Here is a 15319-nt window from a genome sequence, read left to right on the forward strand (position 1 = left end):
GCTCCCGTCCGCTCGGTGCCGTCCAAGCCCCGTCCCCGCCGATGGGGGCGGCCTCGGGGGCGGGCGGGCGCTGAGCGCGTCCCCGCGGAGCTCCCGGAGGCCGCGGATGCCCCCCCGGGGCCGGGCGCTGCGGGCGGCGGCGGCGGCGGGGGGCTGCGGGCCGGGGCTCGCCGCGCCCCTCCGGCCCCCCGGGAGCCGGGGGGAGGCTGCGGGGAGGCCCCCGATGGGTGGTTCTCTGCGGGAAGCGCTGCCCCGTGGCCTCTTGGTAGCCGCGAGCCCCGGGGCGAGCACCTCGTCGCGGTGAAGGGTCGCGGCTCCTCGCCATGGACACTCTGAAAACCACCTACATCGTGCTGGAGCTCATCATCGCCGTGCTGTCCATCGCCGGCAACGTGCTCGTGTGCTGGGCCGTGGCCATCAACAGCACGTTGAAGAACGCCACCAACTATTTCCTGGTGTCGCTGGCCGTGGCCGATATCGCCGTGGGCTTGCTGGCCATCCCCTTCGCCATCACCATCAGCATCGGCTTCCAGGTGGATTTTCACAGCTGCCTCTTCTTCGCCTGCTTTGTGCTGGTGCTGACCCAAAGCTCCATCTTCAGCTTGCTGGCGGTGGCCATCGACAGATACCTGGCCATCAAGATCCCGCTGAGGTAAGAGACGTGAGGCAGCCCCGTCCCCTGACCACCAGGGCTGTGCCTTTCTCTGCAACGTCCCGTCTCTAGCGGTGCCGTGAGGTTTGCTGCTCGCAGGTGGCAATAATGAAGATATCAGCAGTTTTGTACTTGCTGCAGGACTGGGATCAGGTTCTCAGCGTCCTGCCTCTTGCTTGAAGATCTACTTGGGAGCTCAGTGTCTTCAGGCTATTTGTCTTGGGAGGGTCAGTGGCTTCCTGCAGAGGCTACGCAGTGATGCAGGAGTGAGCCTGGGACAGGTCGAGCTAATCTATGTAGGTATTTATACAGCCTCCATTACTGGGGCTCGGGGCATCTCCCAGATAAATGAATACAAGAGCAACCACTCTTTCTCCTGCTTCCCTGCCCATGAGAGAAAGAGTTGTGCAGGCTGTTCTGTGAGAGCCCTTGTCCCACTGAGCTAGGGTTGTGATACTTTCAGGGAGGCTGAAAGTCATCTTAAAGGGGTTTTAATGTGACATTGGGCATAATTCAGGTTTTCGACTCAGGGAAGAGCCTGACTAGGCAGTCCTCCAGTTTATAGATATAATAAATGGACTGAAAATGCGTTTTTTGCATTTACAAGTGCTGTATTTCCCAGCTCGCATGCACACCTTTTCCTTCTGAGTGCGTGCCACGAGCGGGTGCATACCTCGGTAAATGTCAGGTGTCAGCTCTGTGCATACACGGTTACGGGGAGAGGGAAGGAGAAAGGATTCACACCTCAGTTTGCACAAGTTTACAGTTCAGGCTTTCATCCAGAATTTTCGCTGCCTTCCTTCTAATTCACAGGACGCTGTGTTATACTGGGATGAATGCATTAAATATATTTTACAGGCACTTTCACGGCGAGTAGGTGCAGCAGCTTCCTTAAGTGCACCAAACCCCCAGGTTTTGCATTACAAATGACCTGAATCTGTTAATCTGGTCTCTCCTTGTCTCTGATGTCCCTCCCCGGGAACTGTGCGTCGATGGAGCCCCCGGGGTGGGGTCTGGCATTGCGGGGAGCAGCCACAAGCAGAGTCTGGGGGGCGCAGGGCAGCCTCGGAGTGGGGACCCCGGCTGAACTGCGGGGGCTGCAGCTTCCCCAGGTTCTGCTTGGCTCTGGCGTCTCCTTGCTTAAGCAATAAATTCTTCCTAAAACGACTTAAAAACCCCACCCGCTCACCCTATCCCGGCACCTTGTAAGTCCCATGCATTGGGCAGATATTGCTCAGGCACCGGGCAGACGATACAGCCGGGGAATGGAAACGCGCGGTGCTGAGCGGGGCGAGTGTCGTGGGACCTGGGAATTCCTCGGGGCGCGGAGCGAGGGGGAGCGGGGCTGAGCCCTGCGCCGGGCGGGCAGCAGCGGGCAATATCCAAGCGGCTGCTGTCCTATAAATCCTTCCCAGCCGCCGGCACTGGCCCCGGCTCGGATAATTCCTCGCCGCCTGCTCCGTTTGTGTGCTCTGGGGCTTTCTCGGGATGGGGTCCAGTGGCACAGCAGCAGCTCCAGAGCAGTTTGGATTTTTTAGTTCTCAGTTTAATCACACCACCCACCGCCAGCACGGTGTCGGGCTCGGGCTGTTAGCCGCGACTTCCCTCCTTTGTACCACCAACGCTTTTTGCAGGGCTCGGCAGCGGAGCCCTGTGAGCGGGGTTTGTGCTTCGCTGGAATCTGTATGAGAGCGGCAGGTCAGGGCGCTTTGAGGGATTGCTCGAACGTACGCAGAGGGGAAGTGGTTTGACAACCGACAAAGCAGCAAGTGTTTCCTCCACTCTTTTGACACGGCTTTCTAGCAGGTTTGCTGGACTCTCCGTCAGGTCAGTCCGTGCACCTGCGTGGGCTGAAGCCCCAGGGGGGTTGCCTTGCTCAAATGCTTTCCCAGTGCTGTTTTTTCACCCCATCTTAGGCTAAATCCTGTATTCCCTTGGCACGGACATCTGCTCTGTGCATCTATATATATTCCTGTGACTGCCTCCTAGCCGGACACGTCCAGCCCTTCGGCTCTAAATCGCCATCCAGGACTCCCATCCTAGTCTGCTCCGAGGTGCGAGGTTTGCATTAAGCTTCGCCTTGGCACCGAGGCACGTTTCGTTGCTCCTGGGGTGAGCAGCAAGGAAAACCTCTTGGAAAGGCTGGGACAGGCCATTGCTTCAGCAGCAGGAGGCTTAGGGACTGGCACCGAAAGGCTTCTTGTTTGTACAGCCAGCATCAAAAGAGGACACAGAAGGCTGGGGGGAGGATGTTATAAAACTCTGCTGGCGAAACGCTTCCCTGCCACGCTCGGGTTTTCCAGCCCGGGGTTTTTGGGGCAGCCTCAGCAGCAGCCCCGTGCCCAGCCTGTCCCAACACTGCTCGTGGTGCGGGCAGGATCCGGCCCCGCTGCTGCCCTCGGAGGCTGCAGGCGCTGTTCCCAGCGGGAGACTTGGGCTGCGGAAAGCGAAGGCTGGCGATCCGCTGGTGGGAGCGATGGCTGTAGGAAAAGTTTCTTTTGCACTAAAAAATTCCTTCTGGAGACCAGTGCAGGGACCAGTAACGGGCCACACGGCACCGAGCGTTTAATGATTTGTACCCAGCCTGCAGCCTGCGTCCCGTGCACCGTGGCTCCCTCTGGAAACCCATGCAGGGACACTGAGGGTGGAGCCTGCCATATTATTTCGTGTTATTTAAGGGATATTTAAGCACACGGGCAGGGCAGGACTGCAGGCGGTGCAGCAGTTTGCATTGCAGCCAGGCTAATAATGGATTTTTCAGTTCTGTGGCTGAACCCAAAAATCCCACGGGGGAAGAGGCAAATTGTTTCAGTCAAATCGAAGCAGCGAGGTTTGGAAGCTTCAGTGAAACACAGCAATCCTGACCAGCCTGGCAGGTTGCTGCTGAGCTGCTTAACCCTTCCTGCAGCTGCTGCTTTTAGAAACGGAGGCATCCTGGCTGGGAAGGATCTAATGAGTCCCCAGCTAGAGAAGAGCACAACAAATATTGTATAAAATCTCAAAGTGGTGTTTTGGAACCCTCCCTCGCCTGGCTAAAAATATTTGCTGAATTTGGCCACAAAGTCGTGAATTCTTGCTGTCCCTTGAAACCCGTTTTTTTGTTTGGGTTTGGGTTTGACAAATATACTATTTGCTGGGGCACCCCCTTCCTGCCCAGGTCCAGCCTGTGCCTGCGGCTCCCAGCCCCTTCCCAGCCCCTTCCCGGCTCCAGGACACAGCTCCTGGCCTCATCCTGCCCATACCTTGCTGCCCTGCACGCGTCAGTGCCACTGTGAACACACGGCACCCGTCCTGGGGCAAAAGTCTTGTGGCTTTTTTTTTTTTTTTAATTTGGTTGGAAGCAGAAGTGCTGAGGTACCAACAGGCCAACTCCTGTTCTTACCCCTGCCATCAGAGTGGTTCCAAAGGGTGTTTATCAGTATGGTGGTAGGTGCTTTAGAAATATAAATATAAATATAGATACAGATATAAATATATATATAAATATAAATAAGCTCTCTGCTCCCACCTCAGCCCCCGAACAAACGCTCCCTTCCCCGCCGCGCTTGCTGCGAGCAGAGTATCGGGGCCAGGCAGCAGTGTCTCAGCAGCAGCAAATCCACCCCACAGAGCATCTGGCACGGGAGCGGGGCTAAGATTTTGCTCTGCAGCGTTCTCCAGGGCTGGATTTCACCCCACAGCCCCGCCGCTGCGAGCCAAAGATTTGTAGGTGGAATAAAACCGTTCCCTTCTAGTCGCTTCGACCAAAATCCTTTGGCGCGGCTCATTGTTGGAGGTAGGGGTAAGAGCCTGGAACAAATGTGTAAGGAATTGGGGCGAGACGGGGGAGTATCTGTATTTGGAGTGCCAAAGCAGAGTGAAAAACCCTGCCCAACGTCACGCTGGGTGCCCTCGCCTCGCCTCCTGCCACCGGGGCATCCTCGCCTCGATCACGGGCGCCCCGTGCCGCTGCGCTGCCCTGCGTCTGCCGCTGCAACAGGCCGGCTCCCCACCGAGCTGCTCCCCTCGGGAAGGCTGCTGCCCTGCAGGAATTGTTCCCCAGTTCCCTTCAGCTTGTTCCTCAGCCGAGCAAACCGGTGAGCAGTCATGGGGAGGTAGGGCTGGAGCCCTGGGGAGGAGAGAAAATCCTCTGCAGAGCCTCGGCCTTCCTCTGCCATTTCTGTGTGCCTGCCGGGCCCCAGCGTCAGAGTTGCAGCTGCTCTTCCTTCTGCCCTCACTTCGTTTCCTTTCTGGAGGGGAAATCCTTGCACTACCCTTTGTCTGGACTCACACGCATGTCCTGATGTTTGCGTGCAGCTCACACGCGTGGTGCCCAACCCCGAGGCCCCAAGCAGCACCGTCGGCGTGAGGTTAGCACCGATTTATTAACTCAGTGCTCAGCAAACCCAGAAAACATGCCCAGCACCATGGGCAGGGCTGGCGTCTGCCTAAGCAATGAGACTGACATGACTTTCGGGAGTTTTTGGTGCTTGAGGCATTGGGGTTTGGGGCTGGGGCAGGCACCAGCTAATGCTGGGCATCGCAGCTGCCTCCGGATGCAGCCTCTCTGCGTACAAAAAACATCGGTGCTAATCGCTCTTACGGTCGTAAACTGGAAGCGGGAAGCAGCAGTTATTTTTAGGTGTCAGCAGTCCGATTTCCTAAATATGCATGTCCCAAATTTTTATACTTTTCCCATATCTCAGGGGCCACTTCCCTCCCTGGCAAAGAGCAAAAATCCCGGCAGGATGTTAATTGTCCCTGGGAGCTCTGCAACTCCTGCAGGGGCAGCAGGGATGTCGGGGAGAGGAGCACGCAGCTGCTTCCAGGGGTCGGCTCGGGGCACGGACCTTGGGCTGAACCAGGACCCAGAGCTCTGGGGTTCAGGGCTTTTTTCTGGTTCGGTCAGGTGATCCTGTAAAAAAGGAGAAGAAGAAAAAAAAAAGTATGTTAATTTTTAAATGGAAAAAAAGCAGGTTTTGAAATCTGGCAGAATTTTTGCTACAGAGGTAAGACCTCTTTTATTATGAGTTTGCGGTTCGTCGTGGCAATGAGCACACACTGTAAAACTGAGTCTTTTAGGACCGTCCTGCCCTGGCCCTCGGCAGAGGGTGCTGAGGCTGCTGCTGCTGCCGTGCGTTGGCACAGCTTCGGCAGGATGCCAGGGTCGGTGACACCAGCTGTGCCTGCAGATGTGCGGAGCTGCCCCCTCCCCGTTCTGCTCTCACGGCTTGGTTCAGGGAATTCGCACACGCCGAAGAGGGGATTATCTCCCTAAGCCTCCTGAGGACATCAGGCCTGGCATGAGCCACAAATAACCCGCGAGCACATCCCTTGGGTGTGCCCGTGCCACCGCCAGTGCCCTTTGGTGCTCTGTGAGCACCGGTTTGGTGCTGGGAAAGCACTCGGGTGTTGAGCACCACAACCAGGTCCAGCGGGAGCTGCTGGACCCGCGTGGCTCGGGCTCTGTGAGGGACAAGGTGACATGTAGGACCGGGCGATGGCCACATCCTCGAGCTCCCCCGTCACATTTACGCCTCGTGCTGACCTGCCAGGGCTGCAGGGGCTCTGCGGGGTGGTGCCCTGCTGGGTGAGGAGCGCGGTGGTTTGGGGGCTTTTGGAAGGGCTTCAACACCTGTCCATGAAGAGCGACTTGGGGATCTGCCACCTGGCCCTCCCCCGACCACACAAAGCACCGAGGGTGGCAGCCGGGAACGGGCGATGCTGAGACACCTCCAACCCCACCAGGTGCCCACCGGGCTCACCTTCGCTGCGGCCCCCCCCGGCTCCGTGCCCCCGGCAGGAAGGGCAGGAGGCGGGGAGCGCACGGGGGCCGCCGCTGCCTCCCCATGCGCACAACGGGGGCAGATGCAGGGAGGAAGCGATTTGTCTGCGACTGGCCGCGGCCGCACGCAGATGTCCTGCTTCCTCGGCCCGCGCCGTAGCCACTAATCAGATTTCTCACTCTCGCCGCCAACTCCTTCCTGGGGAGACAGCGCAGCTTTTGCCTTTTTTTTTTTTTTTTTCTTTCTTTCTTTCTTTCTTTCTTACTCTCTAAGGTGCAATTTGTGATTCATTTAAAATGTCCTGCCAGGATATTTCGTCTAATATGTGATGTCTGCTCCGCGGCTGTGCGTGGAGCAAACGGAGCGGCAGCACTGGTGCGCAGTTTGTGTCGTTACACTGAAAAGAAAGAAAAAGGAAAAAAGAAAAAAAAAAAAAGGAGCATGATGAAAAGTACAGCTGCAAGTAGATGACAACGATACAATGCTTGGCAGCCAAACGGCTCTCTCCCCTTGTGAATGGAGGTGTCTGTATTTTTTTTTTCTTCACCCTTAAAATAGAAACCTATAAATTATCGCTGCTTGTTTGTAGCGGAGCACCTGCGGAGTGCAAGTGCTGCGAGCTCCCCGTCTGCTCGGCTCCCTGCATCCGGCACGCTGGGCATGGGGCGAAACGGGGAGGGAGCCAGGGCCTGCCTGCCCCAAAATACAACCCCAGAGGCTCTGAAGGTGCCAGGACACGGCTGAGACGCTGCTGGCTCCCCCAGGTGAGCTCCAGGAGGTTCTGGAGCTCATTTTCGTGTCTCCAGTAGCAGAGGATGGGGAAAGGCTGTGGCACCACGGCTTCCTGACCGCCTCCTCCTGGGCTGGGTACAGCCCCTTTGGGACTGTTCCCCCAGGTCGCTGCTGCCTTGTGGCCCCAATCTCATGCCCCCAAATGCTGAATTATGCCCTGGCTGCTCCTGGTTGGACAGCAGCGGCGCTGCTTGGGTGATCTCGGGGTGGGGACACTGCAGGAGCTCACGGGGGAGATGCCAGGTACGTGCAGGACAGGACTCGGTGCCTCCGCACAGCACCCAAGCCCCATCCCTGCCACCCAGCTGTGCTCGGCAGTGCCTGCCGGGGTGTCCTGGCGTGGCCAGCTCTAGCAAACAGCTTTGGGAGTGCAGTGAGAGCTGCCGGGGGGAAGAAACCCCGCAAAACCTCGAACATCCCACCAAGCAGAGACGATGCCGAGGGAAGGCTGCTACCTCCAGCCCGCGGCCAGCTCAGGGGACCTCTCCTCCAGCCTCCCTGGGAACTATTTGGTCCAGCACAATGTGGGCTGCGTGGCTGTTAACTGACAGCCAGTGCATCGCTATTTTTGTCGGAAAAACAGAAACTTGACTCTCTTTGTGATCACAGCACAGCGCCGGTGGCTGGGGATGGCATCGGTGCTTCTGCAGCCTCTCGACTGGGTGGGAGCTGAGATAATTAGCTGTTTGGCGATGATTATGCCAGTAAAGAGACTTTGCCAGGCTGTGTAAAAGGAACTAATGCATCACCAGGTTATTTCATCTCAATAAATCATTTTTAAATATTCAGCTGTTATTTACACTAAAGCAACATTTGAAGCCTCTAAGCAGAAACACAGAGGAGATTCAATATTTGTTGTGCATTAATTGAGCGGACTTAGGTGAGTAAATTTACTTTAACAGTTTCTTGCCTGATAATATTAAGCCTGAAAGAGTGAAGGAGTGGTTTTCTGGCGCATTGTGAGCTGTGACAATGTGTTGGTTCCTCACATCTCCGCGTGCTCAGGGAGGAGGGTTTTTTGCCGCTGCTTTGTGGCGGTGGCTCCGCGTGGTGGCTTTGCACGCCTTTAAGTGCATGGTTAGCTTCTGCTAACTCAATGCGGGCAGTTTCTCACCACATAGCTGTAATAAGAGGGTAATTAGCCAACACTTTTAGAACGCCGAACTGTCCCTGGCTTCATGTGGGCCTCCTCTCAGTGAGCAGCTTTTGCAGGGCCTTCGCCACCACCAGCAGCCTCCAGTCAGCCTGCACAGCGGCCGTGATCCACCTGTGATGGACCCACTGCTGGAGGCACGCGTGGTGTGGCACGGCACGTTTTTCCATCTCTTCCTTCTCACCGAGGGGGCTCCTGCTTCACCTCGATCCCAGCTCACTCCTCTTCTGCATGCGAGGGAAGAGTGAGCAGTGAGAATGAACAGGCCTCCATTACAGGCACCGGGAAGCTAAGTGGCTTCTCAGTTGGTTCCGCAAACCTGCGAGCTGGGCACTATCTTTCCAGAGGGGACCAGGAAAAAAAAAAAAAAAAAAGGAAAAAAGCCTTTCTGGGGCCATGTGCTTTCAGCAAGAGGCAGCACCAGTGTCACCGGTGCAGGATGCGGCTGAGCCGTGGCTGCTCTGCACCGTGCTGCCCACACAGGGCTGTGCCTCTTGGTTCAGCTGCGCAGAGCCTCTGGCGAGACAAAGCCTCGACTCCTTCACTTTCTCTTTCTGAGCTGGGCTCGCTTTTGCATTTTCCATGGCTGCTGCAATGGTTTTTGTAATGTGACGGGACTGAGGCTGCGGAGCAGCAACAAAAGCGGTCAGCTAGGAGTGAGCAGCACAAGCCGGGGAGCCTGAGACGGCTTGTGGGCTCCCATGGCCGCATTTTTTTCTTCCCACGTGCAGAGCCGTAAAGGTCAGGAGCGGTCCCTGGTCCTCTCTGCAGCACTGACTCAGCCTGGCCAAGGCCAGCAGTAGCTCGAGGCTCCGACTTTGCCAAGATTGCTGGGATCCTGCTCCGAATCCCATCTTAAAGTTTCCAGGTTCCACAGCCCCAGAGCAGGTCGGGCTCCTGACAGCAGGCACGGCGTTCTGAAAGTGAAGGGCTTGGCCTTGCTGATGCCCCGACCGATAATTGCTGATCCGAGGCAGCGAGGCTCAGTAATAATGAGAGAGAAGTGCAGGAGCAAACCTGCACCTTGGGTTGCTGCCTCCTCCGGGTGCTCGGAGCTGACACGAGCCCCCTGGCCTCTCCTCCCAGCCTGGCCCCGCCGCCTCTGCAGCTTCCAGGAGGAGACGGCCACGCGCGCACGGAGGCGACGCCAGCGTGATTCAGATGCACAGCTGCGGTTCTGTGGGAATAAAAACCCTCCCCTGCCTCACGGGCCGGAAGAAAATCAGAACAAACGTTCTTAGGAAAGGAGGAGCAGGGTAGCGAAGCCAGAGTAAACAAGCAGTGAAAGGAGGGTGTGGGAAGGGGGGACACGTCCGTGGGCCAGTGGACGCTAACTGGCTGCGGGCAGGACGGGAATGGGTTTCTCATGTTGTCTTTCTGGCAATCGCTGGGTTCTTCGTATCTCCAAAACGAGAGCCAAGTGGTGTTTTGATGCTGGCATCTGTTCTCATCGCACCCAGACCAGCTTGTCCCTTCCCTCTCTAGGTGCCTGCACCACCTGCTTCTCTGGGCGTCTGGGGGCTGGGGGCACCTGGGCTTTCCTGGCCATGCAGGCACCCAGTCCTTGGGGTTCAGAGAGGTGTGGGGCTCTGCGTCTCCCTGTACTGCATCAGTTTGGCCCTTGCTGAAATTCTTCATAAGAGCAGCCCAAGGAAAGCGTTTGCTTTAAAATCGGGGTCTTTACATCCAGCTGCGGTGTCACGTACTCAAGCAGCAGAGGCTGATGCCAGCCCTGGGAGCTAAGGGAAGCTGCCCCCATCAGCACTGTCAGAGGGTGCACAAAGCAGGGAAGGTGAAAGGAGGGAGAACAGCCCAGAGGTTCTGACATTCCACTCAGAATGGAGACATAAACCCTAGCTTGTAAATCTCCTAAGCAATCCATCATTAGCAGATGCTGGCTCAGAGTTCTGCCAGGGTGTTTGTTATCCAGCCACAACAAGCTCGCGTGGGCTGCAGTCTGGCATGTGTGAGCCAGCAATTGCACTGTTTGGGAAACTGGTAGGATCCATGGTTTCCACACACATGTGTACTTCCCACGTTGGTGTACGAGGTAGCACGGGGACTGCCAGCACGTTACTGGACCGCTGCAATCTGCAGTAAAAGCCAGCATTGCTGCAGGCGTAAGAGCAGCCCAAGTTGAAGCAAGCAGCCTGTGGCGTAGAGGCTGTAAGAGCGTGGGGCGATGCTGGTTAAGCCTTTGGCTGCCCATCACAGCGTACAAGTGGGAGCCAGCACTGGCTCGGCTGGAATTGGTCAGCCCAGAAGTTCACGTAGCCCAGCAGCGCGCTGTGGCGTGCCCGGCGGTGGGTGCTCAGCCAGGAGAGCCAGGTGCTGGTTGCGGAGTGAGTCTTCCACGGTCGTGTGCTGGCCATCCGTGCAGTCTGTGGTTTAGGCTCATGCAATGGTAAAGCCTTTTTTAAGACTCTGTGCCCTTACCTCCTACTGAAGTCTCACCGGGCTGATGCTCGCGGGCCAGGGCAGTGCCTGGCAGCCCACGGGAATAGTATGTGACTCAGCTCCCCAAATCACCTCGCGTAGGCGTGGAGCAGAGGTGAGATTTTTTTCCCCTTGGGGATCACAGAGGTGAGGTTCCCATGGGGGTGTGGGTGGGGATTTTGTGGAGTTGGCCAAAATGCCAATGACTTGAACTGCAGGGAAGTCACGAGCGCTCATGTAATTAATGCCCCTATCTCGGCTCTCATCTCGATGCTGCAGGTATAACAGTCTGGTGACTGGGAAGAGGGCAAGAGGCCTCATCGCTGTGCTGTGGCTCCTGTCCTTCGCAATCGGGCTGACTCCGCTTATGGGCTGGAATAAAGCCATGAGTGGTTGTCCCAACTCCACCAACGAGACGGGGCCTGACTCCGGGGCAGAACACCATGGCTGCTTCATCTCGTGCCTCTTTGAGAACGTGGTGACTATGAGCTACATGGTGTACTTCAACTTCTTTGGCTGCGTGCTGCTTCCACTCGTCATCATGCTGGGAATCTACATTAAGATATTTATTGTTGCCTGCAAACAGCTGCATCAGATCGAGCTGATGGGCAACTCCCGGACCACACTGCAGAAGGAGGTCCACGCAGCCAAGTCTCTGGCCATCATTGTGGGACTTTTTGCCTTCTGTTGGCTGCCCCTGCATATCTTGAACTGCATTACTCACTTCCATGAGGAGTTCTCCAAATCCAAGCCCGAGTGGGTGATGTACATGGCCATCATCCTCTCGCACGCCAACTCTGTCATCAACCCCATCATCTATGCCTACAGGATCAGGGACTTCCGCTACACCTTCCGCAAAATCATTTCCAAGATCCTCTGTAAGACGGACGACTTCCCCAAGTGCACCACTGACAACAAGCAGCACCTGACTGTCACCAACGCTAACACTCCAGCAGCCCCTGGGACCCTCTGACCTTGCACAGCCTGCTCCCGGGGCGTTGCAGCCTGTCCCCGACACTACTCCTCCCTGTGCCTATGTGACAGTTACAGCCAGCTCCTCCGGGAGTGCTCACAAATGACCACTATGCAGTTACGCAGCTGTATTTTTTTATTTTTGTAATTAACATAGTGCCTCCTAGAGGGATAACCTGACTGGGGAGACTGAGTGCAGTTCACCCTCCACTGTAAAGCCAGGTTGCGTGAGCGCTGCTGATCGCGTTGTACTTCCTTTCCAGGTCAGACACTGACTGTGGAGGACCCACCTGCTGGGGGTGTTTCCCCGATTGTGCTGCTCATGTCAAGTCCTCGGATTTTTATTTTAATTATTTTTATTATTTTTTAATCTCTTTATTGATATAGGAGTAATAATGTTGTGTTTTGGGGTTGTTCATACTTGACAGCACTTTGGTAATACCCTAATTATTCCATCAATTGTTTGATGCAGCTAGTATTCTCCAATGGGAAAAAGTCTTTCTTAGCCCAGTTGCTGGTGTGAAACTGAATCTGTGTTCCAGGCTCTGAGAGACGCGGCCGTGCTGATGGGGAAACAAGATCAGACCTGGCCGTGTATTCCGGTCCCGTTATCGAAGCGCTACTTACTAAAACAGAAAACTTTAGAAAAAGGGTTGACTGAAGCTGTAGAACAGCACTTTTATTGCCTTTAAATGACTTTGTTCTACAGGACATACTAGCTTGTGCAGCCCAACGCTTCAGGTTTTATTTCAAATCTGTTTCCTGCTATCAAAATGCAGAAGGCAGATGTGCCCTGGCCGTCATGGTCCAAACTCTCCAAGAGCTGTGGCAACACTCCCCCCCAACCCCCCCCTTTTTATTTTTATTTTTTTTTTGCTTCCACATCAAAACTTGACAGACTTGCAGTGTTTCAGAAGCGCAGGTTTTAGCTGTGATAGCTGGGTACTGCGGCTCGCCTGATTCCTAAAAGCCCCAGAAGCTGTGAGTGCTCTAATTGTCATTTTTCATTTTTTTATTTTTTAATCTTGACCTGCATCAGTAGCAGAAGAGACTGGAAGGGAACTAACTTGCTTGAGAGAATGCTTTGACTCGCGGCCTGGTGTTGGCCAGGCTCTGTGGGGCCGGAGCTGGCCTGGCACTAAGGGGCCCTGACGCTGCAGCCAGCCGCAGAGCCCCGGCCTGCCAGAGCGCGAGGCCCTCAGCAGCAGAGCGGTCTTAGTCTGGGCTGGAAGTTAATAACTCTGCAGCCACAGCTCAGTAATTACTGCAGCTGATTTAATATGTAACTCTGGTACACAAAGCTACACAAAGGTGGGAAGAAGAGTGCCGTATTTTCTAAAGTACCAGCGCCACGTCTCCAGATTGCTGCCAGCAACCCGATGTTTCTGGGAGGCCTTTTATTTAGCGGGGCATTTCCATTCCACAACAGAGGAATGGGGTGAGGAAAGGAGTCAGAAATCACCAAACAGGAGCTGGAGTTTTCAGTGGTAACCCAGAACACCAGCCTTCCTCAGCCATGCAGGGAGCCAGAGGTGGGGAGCAGCCCTTTCAGAGCCAGGTGACAGGGAAGGAAATTTAAACACATCCAGTTCCTGAAGAACAGGCCCCGTGGACAGACTGCGATGCCTGGAGCAGTTTGTCCCTGATAAACTGTACTTGACTCATACAGAAAGTGGCTATTTTTTCAACTGTGTTGCACTAGAAGGAGGGAGGGGGCAATATAAGACCCAAGTTCCATTTCTCTGGCATACATGGATGACAAATACCGCCTCAAATCAGCTGAAAAGCAGCTCTGAAAATCTGATCTGAAGAAATCCTGCTCCTGCAGCATCTGCAGTGACAGCTGCGTGACCTGCAGGCTGCGGGTATGCCCTAGGGCCCACCACGCACACAGGTTGCTGGAAGTGGTGGGTTTTGCTACCGTGTGCAGCAGCTGAGCCGTTATAGCCAGACCCAGGCCTTGGTGAAGCACCAGTGAGCTCCGGTGGGGGTTAGAAGCTCTGGTGGGGTTAGCACATGCTTAGGCAATGCCCAAGTTCAGCCACAGCTCGGTATCTCAGATCCTGGCACTTCCAAGATGAATCTGAACAAAGTTACTGTCCAGAGGGTTTCTCCTTTAACATCCCCACTCAGCTTTGCTGCATCTGCCTTGGTCGTGGTCCAGCTAACACATGTAGCCGCCTCCCACCATTTAGGCAGGGTTTGGCTCTCCTTTCATTCCTTCCCTTCTGTATTATCTTTGGCCATGTTCCTTCTGTTAATCGTGGCTGGAAACAAGCAGGGTTTCACCTGCAGGTCTGGCAGTGTTGCAAAGTGGTTGCAAGCCACATTTATCCTTACAACAAAGAACGCAATCCCTCGCCTCCTGCTCGCCGAAAATGAACCGAACTCTGGACAGCTCAGAACAGACTGAAGTGCACAGCACCGCCACACAAAGAGCTGGTCCCAGAGCACTCGCCTGTGTGTGACAGCACTGCAGAGCAGCATCCACTACTGCTACCTTCCATATGCCTCTCATGAGCCAGAATTCCTCTATACAGACGAGGCATCTCCTTTGTGTGAACGTGCCATCAGATCGTTAGCCGGTAACTATGGCCTGGGTCACCGTGGCATTTAGGCACATTAAGTGCCTTCGTGGATCTGAGCCAAAGTCATTTCAAGGCAAAATAAAACTAGGACACCCTCTCACCCCTCCTCAAAAAAAAGCTCTGAAAGTTTCTATAAAAATGTGAAGTGAAAATGGCAGAGGAACTTTCTGTAGAGTGCAGCTGGGGATGTTCAGCTGTCACTCGTTACTGCTCTGATGTACATAGGAAGGATGTGTTTTCCTCATGTTGCTCAGATTTTGTATTTGCAGTAACTTTTTGTTATTTACGTACAAAATGCTTAATTTACCACCTACACAACCTGGCTCAGCCTGTGCCCCATCATTTTGTGCGGTGTTGTGTTCACACGGTGTATCATACAAACCCACACACTGGGCATGGGGAGGAGACCAGTCTCAGGGCATGGAAGTCACGGAGCTGGAAGGAGCCGGTTCCAGGCTCACTTGCTGTGTGGAGCAGGGTAGCAGCAGTCGCCGCTTTTGCCCGTGTCTGATGGGGACGGCCCTGCCCTGCCTGCCAGCAGGAGGTGGCCGGCTTGTCTGAAATGGGTCGATCTAAAAACACAGCCACCAGTGACTCTTCCAAAGACCCCGTGTTACAGTAAGCACGGAAGCGAGGCCCACGCAGCACACAGCTGTCATCAGCCTGGAGGTGCTGAGGGATCCCCTCCCCAGTCCCTGGTACAGGTTTGCCAGCGATGGATTGGAAATTGCCCTGAGCAGCCTGCTGCCAAGAGCCACTGCAGGCTCACTCGTTGCAAGGCCGAGTCCCCAAAACCTTGTGGTACTGGACAGGGGTTGGGGGCAGTCACAGTGAGAGCGGTTAATGAGGCTCCGTGGTCACCCAGAGGTCTGCCGGACTGATTGTGTCTCCACATTGCCACAGATTAGTTCAAACATCTTCAGAAATCCCAAGAATAGCTTAAATAAATGAAACCGAAGTC

The 15319-nt window shown here is 55.1% G+C and overlaps 1 protein-coding gene across 1 annotated transcript; it reads left to right on the forward strand.

Moving 5' to 3' along the window:
- The first annotated feature begins 218 nt into the window (after positions 1–218).
- ADORA2B (adenosine A2b receptor) lies at positions 219–15319 on the forward strand. The gene is made up of 2 exons (XM_035560986.2): positions 219–652; positions 11078–15319. The coding sequence occupies exons 1-2, from the start codon at positions 324–326 to the stop codon at positions 11769–11771; spliced, it is 1023 nt and encodes a 340-aa protein (XP_035416879.1). The 5' UTR covers positions 219–323; the 3' UTR covers positions 11772–15319.

The sequence above is a fragment of the Cygnus atratus genome, chromosome 20 (genome assembly GCF_013377495.2).
Source record: "Cygnus atratus isolate AKBS03 ecotype Queensland, Australia chromosome 20, CAtr_DNAZoo_HiC_assembly, whole genome shotgun sequence".
In the NCBI taxonomy this organism is placed as follows: Eukaryota; Metazoa; Chordata; class Aves; order Anseriformes; family Anatidae; genus Cygnus; species Cygnus atratus.